The 25167-nt window shown below is 43.2% G+C and overlaps 1 protein-coding gene across 1 annotated transcript in view; it reads right to left on the bottom strand.

The window, feature by feature from the left end:
* Nucleotides 1-22681: 22681 nt before the first annotated feature.
* Nucleotides 22682-25167, bottom strand: part of LOC138288102 (uncharacterized) — a 270866-nt gene continuing 268380 nt past the window's right edge. Inside the window, exon 20 of the mRNA XM_069229334.1 lies at nucleotides 22682-24584. Within this exon, the coding sequence (XP_069085435.1) occupies nucleotides 24511-24584 (74 nt within the window). The 3' untranslated portion in view covers nucleotides 22682-24510. The remainder of the gene's footprint in view (nucleotides 24585-25167) is intronic.

The raw sequence follows: 25167 nt of genomic DNA, 5'->3' as shown, positions 1-25167 counted from the left end.
TTTCAGATCAAGAGTGGGGATATCGGTTCTATGTTCTGGTTGAAGTGGTGAAAATGGTCCCAGATGACACGAGGAATCTTCTCAAGCTTGCAAGTTAATGCAGTTTAAGGTTGGATTCGCAAAGAAAGAGGACGGACTGTAGAGTGCAGCCTATTTATGTGGTCTATGTATGGACATGATTGGTGGACTTGGCATCATGGGAGTTGTAGTTTAAAGTTATATTGTTTTTTATTGGCTGCTGTTTTGTCAGTAAAGAGAAGAGTAAGCATAATCCTCGCCTCCGTGTCCTTAGTAGAATCTAAAATTCTTGACGCGATAGCTATAAATTTTTTAACCCAACACCAACTTTGACGTCTCCACCCGACCAGCCCCGTGTTGCTGGTAGTGCACTTTTGGAGTCAACTTTAACTTTCACCAGTGAGCATATTAACCCCCCGAAAGACTGGGACTGTAAGTAGAGTACTTACCTGTTAATTGTGCCAACACTTTACCTCCCATAGGACTGCATACGTTGCTATGAGAAATTGCAGTGTCAACTTTTAAAATTAAAAAGTGTTACTAGTAAACTGCTTTATCTGCTAAACCTAAACAAAGTACATTTGATAGATATGCTTGACACCTACTGACAACTGTACTTACCTGCAACAAAGACCCTTTGGTTCTAGTAATAAAGTAACAAAATATACTTTTGCTATATAAAAACATTGGCCTAGAGTTAGTCATTGAGTGTGTGCCTCATTTATTGACTGTGTGTACAACAAATGCTTTGCACTACCCTCTGATAAGCCTAACTGCTTGACCACACCACCACAAAAGAAAGCATTAGTATTATCTAATTTAGCCTCTGGGGAACCCATGGGCTGTGCACACTATACCTCATTTTTGTCTAGTATATACAGAGCCAGCTTCCTACAAAATGTGTGCAATTTCTCACAATTTACGCTTATAAGGCTTGGTCTTTTAGAGCAAACAAGTGAGGATTTTGAAGGATCCTCTTGTCGAGGGGGAGCCAGTGAAGGAATTTGAGGTGTGATGAGATGTGTTCATGGCGAGGGAGGTCCAGGATGAGGCGGGCGGCTGTGTTCTGGATTCTCTGGAGTTTGCGTTTGAGTTTGAGTGTGGTGCTGGGGTAGAGGGCGTTTCCGTAGTCCAGCCTACTGCTGATGAGTGCGTGGGTGACAGTCTTTCTGGTCTCTATGGGAATCCATTTGAAGGTTTTTCGCAGCATGCGGAGTGTGTTGAAACAGGAGGAGGTGACGGCGTTTATTTGTTGGGTCATGGAGAGGGAGGGGTCCAGGATGATGCCCAGGTTGCGTGCGTGGTTTGCGGGGCCTAGGGCGGTGGGCCACCAGGAGTCGTCCCATATGGTTTTGTTGGGGCCGAAAATGATTGTTGAGCTTGAAGTGGTTTGCTGTCATCCATGTGGCGGTGTCAAGGAGTGCAGCGTGGAGGTTGGTTTTGGCAGTGGTAGGGTTACGGGTGAGGGAGATGATGAGTTGGGTGTCGTCTACGTAGGATATGATGGTGATTCCGTGTGGTCGGAGGATGTTGGCGAGCGGGGTCATGTAAATGTTGAAAAGAGTAGGGCTGAGGGAGGACCCTTGGGGGACTCCGCGGATTATTTTGGTGGCTATGGAGTGGAAGGGAGGGAGGCGGACTTTTCGGGTTCTATCTGTGAGGAAGGAGGTGAGCCAGTCTAGGGCTTTGTGTCCAATCCCTGCGTTGTGGAGGCGTGTGCGGAGTGTATGATGGCGGACAGTGTCAAAGGCAGCGGAGAGGTCCAGGAGGATGAGTGCGACAGTCGCGCCCTTGTGGACTCTGGTTCTGATGCTGTCAGTACATGCGATGAGGGCGGTCTCAGTGCTGTAGTTCTTGCGGAACCCAGACTGGGAGGGGTCGAGTGGGTTGTTTTCCTCAAGGAATTGGGACAGGCGGGTGTTCACTAGTTTCTCAGCGACCTTGGCGGGGAAAGGGAGGAGAGATGTGGGGCGGTAGTGGGTGAGGTCGCCAGGGTCAGCTTTGGGCTTTTTTTTTAGGAGTGGGGTGACTTCTGCGTGCTTCCAGGGGTCTGGGAAGGTGGCGGTGTTGAAAGAGCTGTTGATTATGTCGTGAAGCTTGGGGGAGATGGTTGGGCTGGCTTTGTTGTAAATGCGATGGCGGCAAGGGTCAGGGGGGGAGCCTGAGTGGATGGAATTCATCCTTTTTTCAGTTTCTTCGTCGTTGGTCGGGGTCCAGGTGATTAGTAGGTTGGGGGGTTGTGTGGAGGGTCTATGTTGGACGAGTCGGAGGTGTGTGTGGTGGGTGCGTGTGATTTGAAACTGTTTTGTATGTCTAAGATTTTGCGGTGGAAATGGTTTGAGAGGGAGTCGCAGAGGGGTTGTGTGTGCGTGGGGTCTATGTTGCTGGCTTTGGGTTTGGCGAGCTCTTTGATGATGGTAAAGAGTTCTTTGCTGTTGTGAGAGTTACTGTCTATGCGTTCCTTGTAGTATGCTTTTTTGGTGGTGCATATGAGTTGGTGGTGATTGCGAATGGAGGTTTTGAGGGTGGAGAAGTTGGTGGTTGAGGGTTCTTGTCGCCAAGCTTTCTCGGCTTTGTGGCATTTACGCTTGGAGTTCAGTGGTGTACTAGGGGGTGTTCTTGATGTTGCAGGTGGTGATGTTTCTTCTGAGGGGGGCGAGCGAGTCTGCGCAGGTTGTGATCCATTGTGTCTCCACGTAAGGGCTCCCATTTTCCTGGTTTGATCCGTTCCTGTTGCGGGCGATAGTCCCAGCCACAGAAGTCGGGCAGCGGTTTTATTGGCCCAGGTGGGGCAATGCTAGGTGGTATGAAATTTCTGAATTCCTGCGGATTCCAAAGTTTCCATCACAGAAGTGTAAGGACAATGTGTGATTTCAGGCAAAGTTGAGGTTTGCAGGGCATTATGGGGGGTGAGGGGAGAGGAACCTCATCGGACCCTCCCAAGTCACTCCATCCTGGATGCCTCTAGGTGTCTAGTTTTCAAAAATGTATAGGTTTGCTAGGATTCCATAGGCACCGGCTGAGCTAGGGACCAAAATTCACAGCTACCCACTTTGCAAAAAAAAAAAAATGAGTCAGTTTTGAGTGGAAAAATGTGACGTACCCATGTTGCTTTTTGGGCTGTTTTCTGGTGCAGGCACTAGGCCTACCCACACAAGTGATATACCATTTTTATCAGAAGACTTAAGGGAATGCTGTGTGGAAGGAGGTTTCTGGCTCCCTGTAGATTCCAGATCTTTCTATCCCAGAAATGTGAGGAAAATTTGTTTGTCTTTTTTTAAAGTTTATGTTTGAGGTTTGCAAGGGATTCTGGGTAAAACAACCCGGGGGGGCCATGCATTTCACCCTATCCTGGGTTCCCTTAGGTGTCTGTTTTTCAGAAATGTACAGGTTTGCTAGGTTTCCTTAGGTGCTGGTTCAGCGAGGTCCACAATTCACAGCTACCCACTTTACAAAAAAATAGGGGTCAGTTTTAAGTGGAAAATGTCATGTATCCATGTTGCTTTTTGGGACGTTTCCGGTTGCATGCATTAGGCCTACACACACAGGTGAGGTAGTACTTCTATCAGAAGATATGTGGGAGCACAGAATAGTAGGATATTTATTACCAAATGGATTTCACTGCAATTGTGCCTTCCAAAGGTAAGCCAGTGTGTAAGAAAGAAGACATTTTGAAAAACACTCCTAAATCACACACGTACAAATTCAGAGATGTACAAATAACCACTGCTCCTAAACTTCATACTTCCTTGAGAACCATTTTTCACTCTACAAATTTCATCATACGAATTGGTCTACACTCAGTACACAATGAAAAACCATTTACCGATGCAGCTCAGTTGTTGGCTCTGGGTACTTTGGGTTCTTGGAAAACCTACAAACCCTATATATCACTGCAACCAGAAGGGCTCAATGGTATATTGCTTTTGTAAATTGGCCATTGTCACAAAAAGTTACGGATGAAAAAGTTGTCACAAATGGCCGTTTTGTCCTACTCATTTTTAGTATTTATTTAATTCAACAGTTAGTTTCTTTGGGAATCTCTTGAGGGATCTACACATATGACCCCTTGCTGAATTCGGCATTTTGTCTACTTTTTAGAAATCTATAGCTTTTCTGGATGACCCGTGGGTTTCACACTGGTTTCCACCACGAACTGGAAGTAGGCTGAGACCATACAAAAATAGGAAAAATGGGCTACTTCTTTCAAAAATGCCAAAACTGGAAGTACATTTTTTAAAGTTCAATTCTGCATGTTCCTTAAATCTGGGAAGATGGTGACTTTGGCACAGCAAACCATTCAAGGATGCCATTTTTATAAAAAATAAAATAAAAATAAAAACAGACACTTATCCAGAGCACTTTTTTCCTATCCCCCCCAAAACTCACAAATTAGCTAGTTTTGGCTATTTTGTCTGTCACCTCCAGGAGAATTTACAAACCCAGGGTACGTGTAGAATTCCCAGGATGTTTGCAAACAAGGACACAAAATAAGCTTGGAGTGCTTATGTTGACAAAGAAATTCGGGAGGCCTAAACTCAAATTACCCCCAAATAGCCAAAAAGGGCTTCACATGAGGGCAGGGGGGGAATGGGGAGTTGGGATCCGGTGAGGGAAAGACTAGCAGCAAAAGGGTTAATATATATGTATATATTGTTTTAATTCAGCATGCATAGTAGACATTACTCAGTAACCAATGGGTATGTTAAACAGAGAAATTAAATGGCGATTATGTACTGCCACTGAGGTCTCCTTTTTAATGCTGGCTCACAGTACTCTATGATGTATGAACATAAAGTTAACGCACAACTATAAAAACCCAGACCAAAAGAAAACTTGTGCAGTTCCATTATATGTGCTGCAGGCTGGGTTGCCTGAGATTGTGCGTCATGCATTCTAGCCATTGCCTTATTGTTTCTGTGTAGTTCTCAGTACGGGAGAAAGAGGGAGGGAAGTGCATCTACTTTTCCTGTTAAGCATCTGTCCCATCGGTCAGCATACTGGTAGCTGTGATTTCACATTCTGACTTTGTAGTTCATTCCAGGGTAATGCATATGTGCTTTTCCTCAGGATCTACTACTTGCGTTGGGCTAGGGCATGGGTACGCGTAAACATTTTCCCAGGGGCCAAAAAATGTGGTCATTGATGTGATGGAGGGCTGCATTGATTTCAGTGAGGGCGGAGGTGCAGTGCTTGGGGGTCGGTGGAGGTTTTGCAGTAAGGTAGGTGTAGGGGAAGCAAAGCATATACACCTAGTGGCTGAATTGCACAAAGTGAAAGCAGAAAACCTGGTAGTAATCCCGGCTTACCCACTTAACAAAACTGTGTGATCCTAGGCAATTGTTTTATTTCACGTTCTCTCCTTTTTCTTTACATCACATATAAGAATTTATCAAAATACATGGTTAGGATTTGCACTGTACAAAACCTTCTCCTGTGTTTCATTTAGTAAAATATATTGTTGTTCACGTATAATAGGAACCCAGGACACCCAAATAGTGCACATAACTGGCGTGCATATTAGTTCACTATTGGCATTGTTGTCATGGTGGGTGGGAGGAATGAATGTTCCTAAATTCATGTTTCACTTTGAAAAAAAAACTTCTAAATGCACTGATATAACATGATTTACTAAAGGTGAAACAGTTCTGCAGCTTATTGAAATACACTTTTTATATGGAAAATGTGACTTACCCAGTGTACATCTGTTCATGGTATGTAGTGCTGCAGTTTCACATGCTATGCGTATCTCTTCCGACATCTAGTGTTGGGCTCAGAGTGTTACAAGTTGTTTTTCTTCGAAGAAGTCTTTTCGGAGTTACAGGATCAAGTGACTCCTTCTCTCGCTTACAGTGCACATGGGCATCTACTCCATTGTTAGATTGTTTTCCCACAAAGGGTGAAGGAAGGAGTGATAGAGTATAAGAATATAAAGAGATGCCCATGCAAATGTAAATGTATCTACATAAGTACAAATGATAAACTTAAACGACTACAGGCTTCCGGGGAGGGTGCATGTGATTCTGCAGCACTATATGCCACGGGGAGATGTACACTGAGTAAGTGACATTTTCCGTTCGATGGCATGTGCACCTGCAGATACACATGCTATGCGTAGACTACAAAGCAGTTAATCCTCCCCAAAAATAAGAGGTGGCTATCCTGTAGGAGTTGAAGTTGTTTGAAACAATGTTCGTAAGACAGCTTGGCCAACATTGGCCTGTTGCTTTGAAAATACATCTACACAATAATGTTTTGTGAAAGTATGAGGAGTTGACCATGTGGCAGCTTTACATACATCACCCATTGGTATTTTTACTAAGAATGCCATAGACGCACCTTTTTCTTGTAGAATGTTCCTTAGGTGTGATCAAAAGTTGTCTTATTGCCTTAATGTAACATGTTTGTATACATCTAACAATCCATCTTGCTAACCGTTGTTTAGAGATAGGATTGCCTTTATGTGGTTGCTGAAACACAACAAAATGTAGTTTTGTTTTCCTAAAATCTTTAGTTCTATCTAAATAGTACACAAGAGCTCTTTTGAGGTCCAGATTATGAAGGGCTCTTTCTGCAACTGAGTCAGGCTGTGGGAAGAAGACTGGCAATTCCACTGTTTGGTTGATGTGAAAAGGAGATACTACTTTCGGGAGAAATGTAGGATTTGTTCTAAGTCCAACTTTATGTTTTTGTACTTGGAAAAAAGGTTCCTCAAGAGTGAATGCTTGAATTTCTCTAACTCTTCGTAATGAAGTAATAGCTACAAAGAAGGCAACCTTCTATGTCAAAAATTGAATTTGACAAGAATGCATGGGTTTAAAACGGTGGGCCCATGTGTCTGGTAAGTACGATATTTAGATTCCAAGAAGGAACAGGTGGCGTTCTAGGTGGAATAATGCATTTTAATCCTTTCATGAAGGCTTTATTAACAGGGACTCTGAACAGAGAAGTGTGTTGCACAATTTGCAAGTATGCAGATATTGCAGTAAGGTGAATTTTGATGGATGAGAAAGCTAAATTTGTTGTTTACAAATGGAGTAGGTAGCATACAATATCCTGTATTGATGCTGTAAGTGGATCAATGTTTTTAGATTGACCGTGGTAAGCAAATCTTTTCCGTTTGTTAGCATAACATTGTCTAGAAGTAGATTTAAGTGCTTGCTTGAGTACTTCCATACACTCTGATGGAAGTTCTAGGTATCTAAATTCTATGACTTCAGGAGCCAAATCGCTAAATTGAGGGCACTGGGGTTTGAGTTTGGGGTTTGACCTTTGTTTTGTGTTAACAAATCTGGTCTGTCTGGGAGTTTGGAATGGGCGACTATAGACAGGGCTAGGAGTGTTGTGTACCAATGTTGACGTGCCCATGTTGGGGCTATAAGTATCACGGTGAGAGATGTCTGGCGTAGTTTGTTGACCAGAAAGGGAAGGAGTAGAAGAGGGGGGAAAAGCGTAAGCAAATATCCCTGACCAATTGATCCATAGGGCATTGCCTTTGGATAGGGGATGTGGGTGTCTAGATGTGATGTTTTGGCATTTTGCGTTTTCCCTTGTTGCAAATAGGTCTAACTCTGGTGTTCCCCACTTTTGAAAGTACTTTTGAAGTACCTGTAAGTGAATCTCCCATTCTGTGCCTGTTGGTGATTTCTGATTAAGAGATCTGCCAGCTAATTGTGTATTCCTGGAATGTATTCTGCTAACAGATGAATGAGATTGTGAATTGCCCATTTCCATATTGTTTGGGCTAGTAGGGACAGTTGAGATTAATGTGTCCCGCCTTGTTTTCTGAGGTAATACAGGGTTGTCATGTTGTCTGTTTTTATCAGAACAATCTTGTGTTTGTGAGGGTGTTGAAATGCTTTTCGGGCAAGAAACACAGCTAAACTTTCTTCTGATTGGACTCCTATTCCCCTTGAATGGTATGGTTGTTGAGATGGGCTCCCCAACCTATCACTAATGCATCTGTTATTATGGTTTGAGGCACAGGGTCTTGAAATGACCGCCCCTTCATTAGATTGTTGAGATTCCACCATTGAAGTGACGTGTGCGTTTGGCGGTCTATCAACACTAGATCTTGCAATCGACTGTGTGCCCGAGACCATTGTTGGGAGAGGCATTGTTGTAAAGACCTCATGTTGAGTCTTGAATGTAATACTATTGCCATGCAAGATGCCATCATTCCTAGAATGTTCACAATAAAACTTACAGTGGATTGTTGATTTGGCTGTCTGTGTGGTATGAGATTTTGGAAAGCCTGTATCCTTTGCATATCTGGATATGCTAGGGCTTTTTGAGTATTGAGAATAGCACCTAGGTAAGGTTGTGCTTGTGCTGGTTGAAGGTGAGATTTTTTTGTAATTTAGAGTGGACCCTAGTGTATGTAGGGTTTCTGTTACATACTGAGTGTGTTGTTGGCATTGTGTAAAATTTTTGATTATATAAGCTAATCATCTAGATATGGAAAGGTGTGAATGTGCTGCCTTTTTAGGTAGGCTGCTACTACTGCTAGACATTTTGTGAACATTCTTGGAGCTGTTATGCCGAATGGCAGAACTTTTAACTGGTAATGTTTTCCTGCTATGACAAACCTGAGGTATTTTCTGTGAGCTGAATAGATGGGTATATGGAAGTACGCATCTTTGAGGTCTAAAGCAGTAATGTAATCGTGTTGCTGTTGTAGTGGAATGACATCCTGCAGAGTTACCATGTGAAAATGTTCTGACAGGATGTATAGATTGAGAGGCCTGAGATCTAGGATAGGCCTTAGAGTACCATCTTTTCTGGGAATGAGTAAGTACAGTGAGTATATTCCTGTTCTTTGCTGAGAATGTGGGACCAATTCTATTGCTTGTTTTAGTAGTAGAGATTGTACCTCCTGTTGCAACAGAACGTTGTGTTCTGGGGACAATTTATAATAACGTGGTGGAATGTTTGGAGGGGTGGTGATTAATTCTAGGCAATAGCCATTACGGATAATTGATAACACCCAATTGTCTGTGGTGATATTTTGCCAATGAGAGTGGAATTGTAGTAGTCTTCCCCCCCACAGCAGATGTGTGGGGTGGAGGAGTGGGAAATAAGTCACTGTTTGGATGGTGTAGTGGCTTGTTTTGAGGCTTGGAACTTGCCTCTGGTTCTAAAATATTGTCCTCCATAGAATCCTCTAAACCCCCCTCTCTGATATTGTTGCTGCTGTTGTCCCTGCTTTGTTTGGGAGGTAGAAGCTTTAGAGGATTGTGGTTTAAATCCCCCCCTACACTGTGGCCTGCAAAAGAAGCCTCTATACGGTGTAGTGTATAATGCTCCCATAGCTTTGGCAGTATCTGAGTCTTTCCTCAGCTTCTCTATGGTCGTATCTACCTAAGGCCCAAATAAGTGTTTATCATCAAAAAGCATGTTAAGTACTGCCTGTTGGATTTCTGGTTTAAAACCAGAAGAGCGTATCCAGGCATGCTTTCTTATTTGTATTTACACTCATTGCTGGTATATCAGCAGCATCTAAGGCAGACCTTATCTCGTTGTTACTTATGGCCTGGCCCTCTTCTACTACCTGTTGTGCTATTTTGATGCTCTTTTGGGAGGTACAGTATGAGTTCTTGCATCTCATCCCAATGGGCTCTATCATATCTGGCAAGAAGTGCTTGCGAATTCGCAATTCGCTATTGGTTGGCGGCTTGTGTGGCCACTCTTGCCAGCGGTGTAGGAGGCTGGACTGGCTTGTAGTGAGTACCAAGGGGTACTTGCACCTTGCACCAGGCCCAGTTATCCCTTATTAGTGTATAGGGTGTCTAGCAGCTTAGGCTGATAGATAATGGTAGCTTAGCAGAGCAGCTTAGGCTGAACTAGGAGACGTGTGAAGCTACTACAGTACCACTTAGTGTCATATGCACAATATCATAAGAAAACACAATACACAGTTATACTAAAAATAAAGGTACTTTATTTTTATGACAATATGCCAAAGTATCTTAGAGTGTACCCTCAGTGAGAGGATAGGAAATATACACAAGATATATATACACAATAGCAAAAATATGCAGTATAGTCTTAGAAAACAGTGCAAACAATGTATAGTTACAATAGGATGCAATGGGGAAACATAGGGATAGGGGCAACACAAACCATATACTCCAAAAGTGGAATGCGAACCACGAATGGACCCCAAACCTATGTGACCTTGTAGAGGGTCGCTGGGACTATTAGAAAATAGTGAGAGTTAGAAAAATAACCCTCCCCAAGACCCTGAAAAGTGAGTGCAAAGTGCACTAAAGTTCCCCTAAGGACAAAGAAGTCGTGTTAGAGGAATAATGCAGGAAAGACACAAACCAGCAATGCAACAACTGTGGATTTCCAATCTAGGGTACCTGTGGAACAAGGGGACCAAGTCCAAAAGTCACAAGCAAGTCGGAGATGGGCAGATGCCCAGGAAATGCCAGCTGCGGGTGCAAAGAAGCTTCTACTGGACAGAAGAAGCTGAGGTTTCTGCAGGAACGAAAAGGGCTAGAGACTTCCCCTTTGGTGGACGGATCCCTCTCGCCGTGGAGAGTCGTGCAGAAGTGTTTTCCAGCCGAAAGAACGCCAACAAGCCTTGCTAGCTGCAAATCGTGCGGTTAGCGTTTTTGGACGCTGCTGAGGCCCAGGAGGGACCAGGAGGTCGCAAATTGGACCAGCAGAGAGAGGGGACGTCGAGCAAGACAAGGAGCCCTCTCTGAAGCAGGTAGCACCCGGAGAAGTGCCAGAAACAGGCACTACGAGGATGCGTGAAACGGTGCTCGCCGAAGTTGCCCAAAGGAGTCCCACGTCGCCGGAGACCAACTTAGAAAGTCGTGCAATGCAGGTTAGAGTGCCGTGGACCCAGGCTTGGCTGTGCACAAAGGATTTCCGCCGGAAGTGCACAGGGGCCGGAGTAGCTGCAAAGTCGCGGTTCCCAGCAATGCAGCCCAGCGAGGTGAGGCAAGGACTTACCTCCACCAAACTTGGACTGAAGAGTCACTGGACTGTGGGGGTCACTTGGACAGAGTCGCTGGATTCGAGGGACCTCGCTCGTCGTGCTGAGAGGAGACCCAAGGGACCGGTAATGCAGCTTTTTGGTGCCTGCGGTTGCAGGGGGAAGATTCCGTCGACCCACGGGAGATTTCTTCGGAGCTTCTGGTGCAGAGAGGAGGCAGACTACCCCCACAGCATGCACAAGCAGGAAAACAGTCGAGAAGGCGGCAGGATCAGCGTTACAGAGTTGCAGTAGTCGTCTTTGCTACTATGTTGCAGGTTTGCAGGCTTCCAGCGCGGTCAGCAGTCGATTCCTTATCAGAAGGTGAAGAGAGAGATGCAGAGGAACTCGGATGAGCTCTTGCATTCGTTATCTGAAGTTTCCCCAGAGACAGAGACCCTAAATAGCCGGAAAAGAGGGTTTGGCTACTTAGGAGAGAGGATAGGCTAGCAACACCTGAAGGAGCCTATCACAAGGAGTCTCTGATGTCACCTGGTGGCACTGGCCACTCAGAGCAGTCCAGTGTGCCAGCAGCACCTCTGGTCCAAGATGGCAGAGGTCTGGAGCACACTGGAGGAGCTCTGGACACCTCCCAGGGGAGGTGCAGGTCAGGGGAGTGGTCACTCCCCTTTCCTTTGTCCAGTTTCGCGCCAGAGCAGGGGCTAAGGGGTCCCTGAACCGGTGTAGACTGGCTTATGCAGAATTGGGCACATCTGTGCCCAAGAAAGCATTTCCAGAGGCTGGGGGAGGCTACTCCTCCCCTGCCTTCACACCATTTTCCAAAGGGAGAGGGTGTCACACCCTCTCTCAGAGGAAGTTCTTTGTTCTGCCATCCTGGGCCAGGCCTGGCTGGACCCCAGGAGGGCAGATGCCTGTCTGAGGGGTTGGCAGCAGCTGCAGAGAAACCCCAGGAAGGGCAGTTTGGCAGTACCAGGGTCTGTGCTACAGACCACTGGGATCATGGAATTGTACCAACAATGCCAGGATGGCATAGAGGGGGCAATTCCATGATCATAGACATGTTACATGGCCATATTCGGAGTTACCATTGTGAAGCTACATATAGGTAGGGACCCATATATAGTGCACGTGTGTAATGGTGTCCCCGCACTCACAAAGTTCAGGGAATTGGCTCTGAACAATGTGGGGGCACCTTGGCTAGTGCCAGGGTGCCCTCACACTAAGTAACTTTGCACCTAACCTTTACCAGGTAAAGGTTAGACATATAGGTAACTTATAAGTTACTTAAGTGCAGTGTAAAATGGCTGTGAAATAACGTGGACGTTATTTCACTCAGGCTGCAGTGGCAGGCCTGTGTAAGAATTGTCAGAGCTCCCTATGGGTGGCAAAAGAAATGCTGCAGCCCATAGGGATCTCCTGGAACCCCAATACCCTGGGTACCTCAGTACCATATACTAGGGAATTATAAGGGTGTTCCAGTAAGCCAATGTAAATTGGTAAAAATGGTCACTAGCCTGTTAGTGACAATTTGGAAAGAAATGAGAGAGCATAACCACTGAGGTTCTGATTAGCAGAGCCTCAGTGAGACAGTTAGGCACTACACAGGGAACACACACATATAGGCCACAAACTTATGAGCACTGGGGTCCTGACTAGCAGGGTCACAGTGACACATAACAAACATACTGAAAACATAGGGTTTTCACTATGAGCACTGGGCCCTGGCTAGCAGGATCCCAGTGAGACAGTGAAAACACCCTGGCATACACTCACAAACAGGCCAAAAGTGGGGGTAACAAGGCTAGAAAGAGGCTACTTTCTCACAAGCGGCATCAAACTTCCTGCTCTCTTTATAAGGTGGAGGAGCATCTCCTGAAGACTGGCTATTAGCACTTTTTCTAGCCGCACTCGCCACAATTGAATCTGGAGGTACTTGGTGTGTGATGTAGTCTGACAAAAAGTACAAACCTGCTCCTACATACCCAATTAGTGGAGTAATTACTCCAGCTTTGACTGGCTTACTAAAAATTTGGTCTGCATGTTTGATCATTCCATGTAACATGGGGAGGTACTGGTATCTAGAGTGAGTGGAAGACAGTGTTGAACAAGAAATCCTCCCTTAGGGGCTCAGAATGCATAAGCACCCCATGATAAGCCACTGCTCTGGAAACAACCTGCATGTATGCAGTAGTGCCCTCTGGTGGAGAAGGTTTGGAGGGGTATAATTCAGGATCATTATCTGGAATAGGATCCGGGTCATATAAATCCCAAGGATCCACTGTATCCCCATGAGAGTATTGAGTGCGTTGGAGAAGGCAACGGTGGTGGGCTATTGTGTGGAGGTGAAAAAGAAAGCTATGGAGAATGAGGATGAGAAATAGGGACAGGAATGGACTTCTCTTTTTGCTTTTGGATTTTTGCTGGTGGTTGAACAGAGTCTAATTCCTCTTGAAAAGCTAGCTTTCTTTTAGTTTTTGAAGGAGGTGCTGTAATAATTTTGGCAGTCTCCTTGTGTATATGGATTCTGGATTGTCCCTCATTCATAACCTCCAGTATAGGCTGAATCTCAATGTCCTCATCAGAAGGTCTGTAAGATTCTTGCATTGGCTTTGAGACATGCTTGAGTCGGCTCGAAAGTCCTTGTTCCTCTTTATAGGAGGCTTTCTTTGGTTCTGAAGTTTGGATCTTTTTCGGTCCAGAAAATGAAGTCGGCTCTCTCAGCTCCAAAGCAGGGCGTCGAAGCTTCAACTCCGAGGAGTGAGGATGCTTACTGGAGTACGAGGCAGAACTTTTAACCAACTTACTCAACTCCGAAGTGGATGGAGGCATGGCCTTTTTTGGTGCCAAACCCGAAGGTTGGTCGACTGCAGTCTTTTTTCGGGCAAAACTATGGCCTTCCAGCAGTGGTGTACCCAAGGCCTTCGGTGCTTTTTTGTGTGTGGGCATAGGGGCAGACGTACTCACGTGCTAGCCAGCAGTGATAGGCGAATCTTCTTCCGATTCTTGCTTGGAGTCGGGTACCTCGGATGGAGGCTGCTGTCTGCGCCCGTTCTTCCATGACGTCGAGATGCTCTGTACTCTTCGACGATGTCTCTAAACTTCGGGCTCTCCAATCTCTCAAGGTCTTCTTGGATTGAAACTATCAACCGGCCTAACAATCCTCTTCTCAGTGGTCCAGAGAGAGACACAAGTTACAAACCAGGTGTTGGTGCCACATGAAGTTTCCCTATGCAGACCAAGGGCAAAATCGAAATGGAGTCTGATCCATCAGGCTTCCACGCGGTAGGCCTGAGTCGGGCGCACACGCCCAAAAGGGCGAAATCTATATTCAGAGAGTACTATCAGTTCGAGGCTAGATGGAACGCGATCGAAACAATACAGACGATTACATTAGTTTTCAAAGGTTTCAGATTCGAAATCTAGGAGCGAGAGGGACCACGTCCGAACCAGACAGCGGAAAGAAAACAATCTAACAATGGAGTCGATGCCCATGCGCACTTTAACCAAGAGGAGGAGTTACTTGATCCAGTGACTCCGGAAAGATTTCTTCGAAGAAAAACAACTTGTACCATTCCGAGCCCAACACTAGATGTCGGAATAGATACGCATAGCATGTGTATCTGCAGCTACACATGCCATCGAACATAAATATATAAATTCACTGAAAAAAAACCCAAAAAAAACAAAGGTCAAACTGATGTTGTAGTTGGGTGACACTATATGTTAAAAAGTAAATTTAAAAATCTAAAAAAAATCTTTAAAAAAAGAAAAAAACACTGAAATTCACCAGTTATGACAATATAGTAACAATAATTCACCTACTCACTATGTACACTGTCATTAATAATATAATTTCAAATATCAGTGATGTTGTCAATGTCATAGAATATGTGATGTGATTGATGTGATGTAATATGTGAGGTTGTAAGCAATACATGGCAAGGCCACAAGTTATAGTTACGCAACGTAACTGGTGAATTTCAGTGGTTTTTAAAGTTTAAAATTGTACTTTTTAACTAACATTTTCACCTAACTATAAAGTCACTTTAACCGGGCTTTTTTTTCAGTGAATTCATGAGTTAAAAAAAAAAATTACATAGATATTACCATACCTAATTATAATGTCACTATAACCTTTGCTTTTTGTCAATAAATTTCATTTGTTTAAAAAATTTAAGTAATATTTTATTCCAATCCCTAACTGGGTCTAACCAGTGCCATTCACAGTATGGGGTTGACCATGGTGTTGGCTGCAGGGCTTGGCCTATGGCTGGAAACTACACCCATCCCCCCCTCCCCCCCACTGGCAGCCAAGGTCCAACTGCACATGGCCGGTATGGTTGATCACTGAGCCTACCAATCACATTATAAGGGGTGTCATTTTAAATAAGGGTGTTTTTAAAAACACTCCTGAAGGGCTGCTGTCCTCCATGCAGACCCCCACAATACGTAAATTAATGTTTGGTGGTGTCCCTGTGTAAGAAATTGTCTTATTTGTGCAAGATACGAGCCCTATGCATGCAATTGGTCTACAATTTTCTCTTTATCAGGAACCATGTTCCCTTATAGCAATTGCCACTTACAGGGTAGTGAAGTAGGTAGTGAAGCAGAGCAGTTCAAGGCCTACTCTGAGAAGGTGGTGTAGACTAGTAATCCCAATGCATTTATCACACTCACACTACTAAATAAAATGCATCAATGTCCAAATACAAATATATACATCATGTAGATTGAAAAACCTTTGGCAACATCATTATTTCACATTTGATCACCCCCCCTCCGCTCCCATGCCAGATACAACATCACAATATAAGGTAGTGTCATTTTGTATAAAGGCAAGCCTAATGGTTTTGTCAAGGGGTCACCAGCTTAATAAAACAGTAACCACATTTAAGAATCATCAACAACTCCAATGGTCCCCATAATCACATCTAAAAGCAATCATTAAAATATATGTATTGCACTATTATTCAACAAAGTAGTCAATAGGACAGTTGAAATTAAAAAGAAAACAAACGTGTCAGAATCTTTCTTTTATACAACTTAGGATACATAATGCAGCCATAGGACCAACCACAAGTTGGCCCCTCTCTCGTGCTGTAAAGCAAACGAGGTAGCTCTGTATTGCTTTGAAAATGGAACAAACCTCTCCTGGGGCCCTGAATTCAATATTGCAGGAGAATTATGGGTAGTATTTTAAAATACCCAGGGGGAAGGGGGGCTTCTGCAACTCCGGCAGCCCCACACAGCACTCCTTTACTTCATTGATGTTGCTCCTGTCCTTCCTTGGGGCATCATGGCGGTCACAGAATATGTAAATATGGTCTGGCGTGGTATTGAGGCACTTTCAGGCCCAAAGTAGTGAATATTATAACAGTGGGCTTCACCTGCTGTTCTGTGTCTGACATAAAGCCCTAGTGTCAGACTCATCTGACTTTATTCTAGATGGGCCATTTCAGATCACGGAGGTCGCCATCTTTCTCCATTTATGCGGAATCATTGTCATGTCTGTCATTTGATGCAGATGACATCTCACCTTAATCTTTCTACGAACTGTGAAAGTGTCAGGTCATCTGACTGATACATAGATGTAACACCTGATGCAACATAAGTCTGGGTAAAATGTCTACTTGCTACCATGTCTAGGTCAAATTAGAACAAAGTCTAGACATATAGTCAAGTAAAACAATGTATTCTGAAATGACCTCTTCTTATGTCAGAAATTCCAAACTCTGATCAGAACTGGTATTTGCCCATTTAGATGAGAGGTTCTTCACCAAGCTTATTGCACGAGATTCTGACAGAAGACAGCCTCACCTACGTTCGGCGCACTTCAAAGTTGCAACATCTCGCTCAGCGCTGATAGTGCTAAGTTCCGGAGACAGGCTGCTACCACAGAGCGTGTGGGCCCCTTAGCAGGAAACAATGCCTTCATGCCTCAGCTGATTACAACAGCTTTAGCTGTCAACAAGGGATGAAGTGCGTTGCTACCCCCTGAGAACTCTAGACTGCTAGTTGTTGTGCCTTCCATGCTTTCTCAGTGTAGCGCACAGAATAAGGTTTTAAGATGTTAGGTTTGAAATGACATTTTAACCATGTTGGAAATTTACATTTTATTTTTATGAGTCACAATGTGCCTTCTTGCTGTTTTTATTATATTCTGTGTAGTTGTTTTAGATGTACTGAGAAACAGGTTATTCCCTTCATAATAAACACTTATTTAAAGTGTCTAGTATTCTTAGTGCAGTGTGTGTGACATTGTGAATAACAAAATAACTTTGTTACCATGGTGCTCCTGACCCCTTTATAGGGATTGTTAGTAACCCAAATAGGACGACTATTTCAACAATGTATTGGATAGTGTTGTGTGGATCTACAATAACCTAGCATTTCACATTCAGCACTGGTGCATTGAACTAAGTTCGCTGGTGTCACCTATGGGTGGGAAAGCAAACCTTGAAGAACTATGCTAAAGTAGTAGTTTACCCAGTTTAGTTTCTTTTATACAACTTAGGCCACATAATGCAGCTATAGGACCAACCACAAGGGGTCACACACTCTTGAGTTGTAAAGCAAACAGTAGCTCTGTATTGCTTTGAAAATGGAACCTCTTCTGGGGTCATATATTCAATACCACAGGGACTTATGGGTGGTATTTTAAAATACCCATGGGGGCCTGCTACAACGACTGCAGCCCCCCACCACACTCCTTTCCTCTGGTGTTGGTCCTGCTCCTCCTTGAGGTATCATGGAGGCCACAGAAAATGTAAATATGGCCTTGCATGACATCATGGAGCACTCCCAGGCCCAAATGAGAATACTGGAGCAGCAGGCTTCTCTTGCTGTTCTATGTCGTGGCAGCTTAGCACTGCATGTGGTTTCCTTTTATTTTAAATCCTGGGGCCAGTGCCACCAGGTGCAAAGTAAGGCAGTAGGGCAGAATTGGGAGCTCACTCCTATCTGCCCTAACCGTCTCCATTCTTGCACACACCCCTCTAATGTAGCACTTGGAAGCCAGCATCCTAATTTCTGCTTCGGCAATGTGAGAGCAATACTCCTTGTGCTAATGTGGTGGGTACAAGCATGTTTCCTTTTGTCCCGGGTCTCTGGACCACTATTCTTTACTCACAGAGCCGTTTCTTGGTCATGTATCCAGGCATTCCTTCTGCATTGGCCTCCAGGGCAACAGAAGATACAGGTGAGGAGTTCCACTCATGGCCCCTCTCCAAATGTAATCAAATATAAACGTGGTGACCATGGAGGGGGGGAATTATTGTACTGGAAAAGGGCAGCACCACCTTGCCATGCACAGTGTTGCGTCGTTGTCAGTGATTTCAGATGTCATAACTGATTTTATCATTGCTGTCATATAACACGTCATGATTGATGCAATGTATGAGGTCAAACAATGCATGACCAGGGCATGAGGTAAAGTTAATTCAGGTAAATACAACTAGTGAATTTATGTTTGTTCTTTAGTTTAAAGTAATATAGTTAGATTAAAATGTCAGTTTAAAGGTAACATTTTAATCTTAGTTTTTTGCAATTAATTTCTGAAGTTCTTTCCCTTAATATAACAGTATAAATGGGTGTAGTTTTAAGTAGCGTAGACCTACTACTGCCTTTGTAAAAAAAAAAAAAAAAAAAAAAAAAAGAAGAAGAAAAAAAAAAGGGTCAGAACATCCAAATCGAACTGGCAGTGCTATTGGCTTCATAAGTGGGGGTCAGTAAACCGCATACGTAAAGCAGATCTTTCGAATTTGTTAAAATGTTACCACAATAATACAATATATTCCTAATCAATATACATAGAAATGTTAAATAATAATACTTATCACAAAACTACTTAAAATATAGCATTTTGATTCGAAACAACACATGCTTGAGTCTTTAACACTCATCAGACCACAAAAGGCAGCCTTAGAACCAAACTGCAAGAGATCCCTGCACTCCTAAGCTGTAGAACAAAAGCTCCAGCTCTGGAGTGCTTTGAAACTAATGAAAACTCTTAGGACCATGAGACTTACGGATAATTTTCAATGAACATTTGTAGGGGGCTGTGTGCCTTCTGCAGCTTCCCACAACACTTCTGCAGTACATTAGTGGTGTCCGTGCCCTTTCTAGGGGAACCACAGGGAAAGATCAGCAAACCAACAAGCCCTTGCAAGGCATTATGGGGCACTCCCTTGCCGGAGCAGTGAATATTAGAGCAACAGACATTTTCCACTGCTCTTTGTGGATGCAGTTTTGGCCATGTGCTGTACATTTTTATTTTATTTTTTTCAAACAGAGGCCTTTATATTGAGGCAACATGGGGACTCCAATCTCAAGCTTCTCACCGGCACTCTTTGCCGACATTTCCATTCTCTACTGCAGTGACCACCTGCTCCCTCTGGGCAGAGGGAGCTGGAAAGGCACACCACCACTGGCTGAACACCATGGCAGGGTTGGTGGTGGTGGTTTTCTTGGCAGCACTCTCTTCTTCCACCTCAATCAGGGCCTAGGGATGGGGTCCTGGATTCCAATTCACTAGAGCACTGTTCCCCTGGGATATGGGTCCCCGCAACTAATATGTGCCTTGGAGAAAGGGAACACCCCCCTTCACATATGATTAAAAAAAAAATAGTTTAAAAAAAATGATGGGGGGGCCATTTTTCTGTGGAAACGCGCAACTAACAAAATGTTTCTTTTAATTGTTTTCTATTATCACTTTTTTATTTGTTTGTCAAGACACAGAGATTGAATCCTCAAGTCCTAAAACGGCTGATCTTACCTTTTGAGTTACTGGTCCCACAGTACTCCAGTGTCTCCAAATGTCTATACATTTTGAACCGTAATTTCTCAAAAACTACTTACCATCAAATCACGAAAAGCATGCTTTATGAGTAGAGATCTAGCTTTCTGGCAAATTTGTTGTGATTCCATTGAGTTGTTTCACCCCAAACTTTCTGGGAAGAGGCTCATTTTTAGGTGACAAGGGTGTTTTTAGGGTGGTATACGTTTTTCAGTGGCAAGGGTATTTTTAGGGTTTAGGATGGGTGTGTGGGTGGAAAGGATATTTTTGGGGTTTAGGATAGGTATGGGTTTTTGGGTGGAAAGTAAATTTTTAGGGTTTAGGGTGGGTATGGGTTTTTGGGTGGCAAGGGTATTTTTAGTGTATAAGATGAGTATGGGTTTTTGGTATTTATAGGGTGGGTATGGGTTTTTGGGATTGAGGGTGGGTGTGGGTTTATGGGTTAATAAGGCAAGAGATATATATGGTTAATACTTGCCTACAATATTTTACTGCACATGTCTTTATGATGCATGCCTTTACCACAAATATTAAGTACAAGTATTTTACAGTAAGTGTAAACCCATATATATATGGGTTTACTCTCACCTGTAAAATACTTACATTTTAGTGGGGATAAAATAAGGTCACTGTAAAGACGCATTTGTTGTTCCGGCGCCATTGTAAAGGCATGCGTGGTTAAGGCAGTAAGGGTTCCGTCATACATTCTTTAGATAGGGCTCGAAAAATCGACTTGCCCACTCGTTATGGTCATATTTTGTCAGGGCGAGATATGTTTAGGGCCTATTGGCCAGAGAGAGCACGAGCTGGCAAAGAACAGGTATCCTGTCCGTTCAGAAAGTGAATGAGCAATAAAGATGCCTTTAAATCTTATTTTTATCTTGTCACATTTGTCAGAGGTCAAATGCCAACTAAGGCCTTCTTACAAATTGCTGCTTATTTTAACCTGGAAAGTGGTGTTTACCTTTCTTTCCCTGACTGCAAAGTTAAAGGGTTCTGCATTGCCTGACAATCAAACATGGGTTACAGGAAGTCTGAAATGAAAGGCTGTAGGATGTCAGTTTTTCTATTAACATACATTTAAATGGCTTGTAAAAGAACTGTACAAATATTTAAAACCAGGGTTTCCAACTTTTCTGTAGGAAGAGCTACTTATGTTCAATGAAAATCTTCCTGAACTTATGAAAGTGACTGCATCAGACAAGATTACACTAGTGGAGACGCCATTCAAAGCTATCTGCAGTTATCACTTCAATTCATCAGACAGTAATGTAAAAAAGGCTTCCTCAATTTGTCATGCCTCCACAAGGGTAATACATAACATGCATAGTGTAATGCCCCTGGCACCATTGTAATATGTCTCCACTATACTGCATGATTTGTCACTCAAATATTAACCATAACATGGGAATTTGTAAAGCACAGATGCAGACTGAAGGGTTTTATTGGCACTGAAATAATATATGTTTATTCTTACCAACTCAATGGTTGGAACAGTTGCATTTTCAATCTTGGTTTATATTTATTAATCTAGCCAAGCAAACACTTCTAATTTAGTAAGCTGCGTTGCATACCGGCGAGCTACTTGCATAGCAGTTGGGAAAGACCTTTGTGCAGCTCTGAAGTGCAACAGAAACAAACACTGTTCTTAGTGACGTGCAAATGACAAATATATGACTAAAACTCAATTTCCACACATTGTCATTTCTCCACTATATAATTATCAGTAAGACATGGGGCATGTCAGTGGGCACGTTTATACCCATGTCAATGGAAAATGTGCGGTCACTAAATGACAGTCATCCTTTAGTGATATAATTACTAGAAGTAATGGTTTTTAAGCTAGGACTGAGAAACATTCCTGCTGCAGTCCTGATGACAATACAGTTAATAAGCTGCGAGGCACATCAGGGGTCATGTGTGCCCTATATGTGGGCTGGATTCTATTATACATGTTGCAAAAGATTATTAAATCAAACAAGGACCTTTTTTGCACAACAGATATGCTGCGCTTCCTTATTTGAAAGTGCTCTCATACATGACAATGAAGAAAAAGGTGACTCAGTGAAATAATATACTTGCCTAGCATTACACAGTGAGAGACCAGTTTATGGGTTAAACCCATGACAATTAGGTGAGTAGATTATTCAGATCACTAGACCTTCAGGGCTGGTACCATTTTTATGATTTTTCGTTGCCTGTTTTAGAGATGGGTCCAGAGAGCGATGTCCTTGTTGATCAAAAGTAGAACTGTAAGTTATGGAACCTCCCTTCTTTAGAGTTTGGCCAGTGGCACAAGAGTTTATGTTTGGTTTGATGCAACTTTGATTTAGGGACCGAGAAAAGTCAGCACAACGTTATGAACTCCAAATAAACCTAGAATATCCTTCAAAATATTTCAAACTGGAAGATTTTTGCCACAACAGAGCGTGGGTATGTGAACGGCCATGTGAGCATACGAGGCGCAGAGTTTTAAAAAAGGATAACTGTGGCAAGACACCAAACGCTGTAATGGGTTCCAATCAGTTTTCTGTGGGTTGGTGGATAATGATGTAAAAATATTTTTTATATGGAAGGAAAATAAAATGATTTCCAAATTGAAAAAAATGCTAAGCGGTGACTTGATGTTATGGTGAGAAACAGTTAATTCTAAAACCTTACATATGGAATTATTAATAACTGAATAACAAAAAAAATCACAGACATGAATTCTAGGAAAGAGATTAATATACATAGTCAGTTTCTCCAAAGCAGAAATAATCTTGAAAAGACCACCTTAGCAGATGGCACTGGTAAGTATTCCTTACACACAATTCGTTTTACGTGCATCAATTACTATAGTGTCTTACAGGTCTGGGCCATTGTGTGATCAATCCAATGTCCTACAAATGATTAAAAACACAAGGCGTTTGCTTTTTGTTACAAAACTGCTTTATTACAAGGAACATAGCTGTCAAGTGTATTTTCTGTACCCAAGTTGTCAAAAAACAGTGCAGTTTACAAATCTTAGTTCCATTATCAAACGAAAGAAAATTAACAAGTATGCAAAATAGGGACTTGAACCAGAAAGCAGCCAAACAGCCCGAAGCACAGCCTTTACCTTAACTATACAGAAGCTTGCTGTGCCGGTCCATCAAATACATTATCTGGCAAAGTCGTGCTTAGGGCTCCTCTGAGTGTGCATGGCCAACCCTGTTCTCTGACACAATGGCAGGCAAGAAGACCCAGTCTGCCTATTTGAAAGTCGAGAAAACCCTTTGAAGCAAACAGTGTCCGTACACTAAAGTGCTTCATCTCAGAAGAAAACATCTGCGTAACAAACATGGCAGGAACTTAACAAGTGCTCTTATGAGGGTGAAGAATATTGGTAATATGATTTAACATAAACTTGACACTAAGGTTCTGAAATATACATTATTTTCTATTGCTAAAGGAAGAGAACATCCACTGTGACATCTCCATGATCAAGGTGACATGATTCTAAATTTGGACTGTCTCTCACAAACTGTGCAGTCTGTACTGGGCAGCTTCCCGCCTTTAAACATGCTAGCCTGAAACAGAAGGCGCAACAGCCTTTTTAGGATGAAATCTATGAGCAGTGGAAATGACAAACTTTATTTGCTTTGCAACCATCTAATTTAAACCAACAGACGGTAGTGTGATGGGTCATTTAGTGAATGGTCCAGGGTCTCTCCCTGCATTGGCCAAGCAGGTAAAATGATAATCAGCCAACAGACCACTCATTAGCAAGTGTGCAGAAGCATAATTCTAAGGCCACTGATCTTCAAAGGGAGCGCTCGAACAAGCAACTGGAACCAGGCCCACCTGCGCCCAGATGCGTCACCCCTTTGCTACTGGACGGAGCGAGCAGTGAGACATTTGGACATTTCCAAATTGTGGCAAAGTGGGATGTAGCTTTAGTTAGGGCATGCTCAGCTGCTTGACTGTCATGAACGATCATATGGTATTCCGAGGGCTCTGTGAAAGGTGGCATGCTCTTCGTTTGTCACAATCCTCTAAGATATGTATAAAGATCTGATGCGAATAGTGCCCACACAGCCTGTCCTCTGTGCAAGCTATGGCACAATAAGTAAGCTGATCGGTGCCTGGCATGCAGTATCTGTTAGAGGAGACAAATCCTAAGCCCAACATGCCACACTAGTGCATGTTCCAGGATGGGAGACGCGATGCCTGTACAGCATATGGAGGAGAGTGAGTAGAGAGGAGGGGGAGGGAATTCGTGACTAGTCTTGCACATAACTGGGCAGAGGTTCACCACAATGTATGCCAGTTACACCTTGATGCACCCTAGAAACAACCATTTCTAAAAAGTCTTACAGAGGTAAAAATGCAACCAACTTTTTTTTTTTTTTTAAATAATTATTATTTTTAACTAAACCCACATTGGGGCATCACCGCAATATGGATTTGCAACATCGGTTCATGGAAGCACAGTCCAAAGATTACTGCAACAAACTCAGTTGTAAACAAATGTCCTGAAAAGAATGCGGTTTGTGCTACTGAGCGCAGCTGCAAACACAAAATGTGCATCTGGCTTTATGGACCTATCTGTGCGTGAGAAATTGCTCAATCTGGAGATCTCAGTCACAAAAAGGAGGGCAAGGCTCAGCAAACACTGGTTCTAGAATCCCACCAAGTATGTAAATGATGTCCAAGTTCACACCAACCATCAGTTGTCATGGGCTATGGTGGAAGGATCCAGTAGGGCCACCTTCTCCAAAGCTGGTGGTCAGCATCCAACAGGAGACGGTGCAAAGAAATACATAGCGAGGATAATCAAATACACAATCACCAGCACTGTGCCTAACATGGGAATAAAGAAGAGGACAGGTATTAGAGAAGAGTCAATTAGTTGCACGTAGCCTTATAAAACAAAAGTATTACTCTAGAATGAACCACAAGGTGGAGATTCACTCAAGACCACAAAGATTTGACTAGAACATTTGAGATGATCAGTCTGGTACAGAACACAAAAAAAAACAAAGCAAGAAATAACGGAAGGCACAAATAATATGGAAGGACGTTACCATGTAGACTATGCGATAATTCACATGCAATTGGGACCTTGATTAACTCGCCTCATGTGACCGAACCATCATCACCCTAGGGATCCCATCACAAAATTTGCATGCCTTGGGTCATCATGCCTTGTCAATTAAGACCACAATTAAACTGCGCGTAGACTGCCAAGTCCGAGTAGACTTAATTATTTTATGATTACACATTAGTTTACACAGCCCATTTGAATTTTCTGGAACAAGTGTTTTAGTTACTTTAACATACTGTGCATTGTACTATGAGACATTATCGTATAAATCTGCAAGCCCTAAGGGGGTCACTAGATTTGCATCCTGCAGTGGTTGAGTGAGTTACTCCGGGAATTCGC

The sequence above is a fragment of the Pleurodeles waltl genome, chromosome 4_1, assembly GCF_031143425.1.
Source record: "Pleurodeles waltl isolate 20211129_DDA chromosome 4_1, aPleWal1.hap1.20221129, whole genome shotgun sequence".
Classification (NCBI taxonomy): domain Eukaryota; kingdom Metazoa; phylum Chordata; class Amphibia; order Caudata; family Salamandridae; genus Pleurodeles; species Pleurodeles waltl.
The sequence above is the reverse complement of the archived record's forward strand: the minus strand, read 5'-3'. Positions and strand labels throughout refer to the sequence as shown.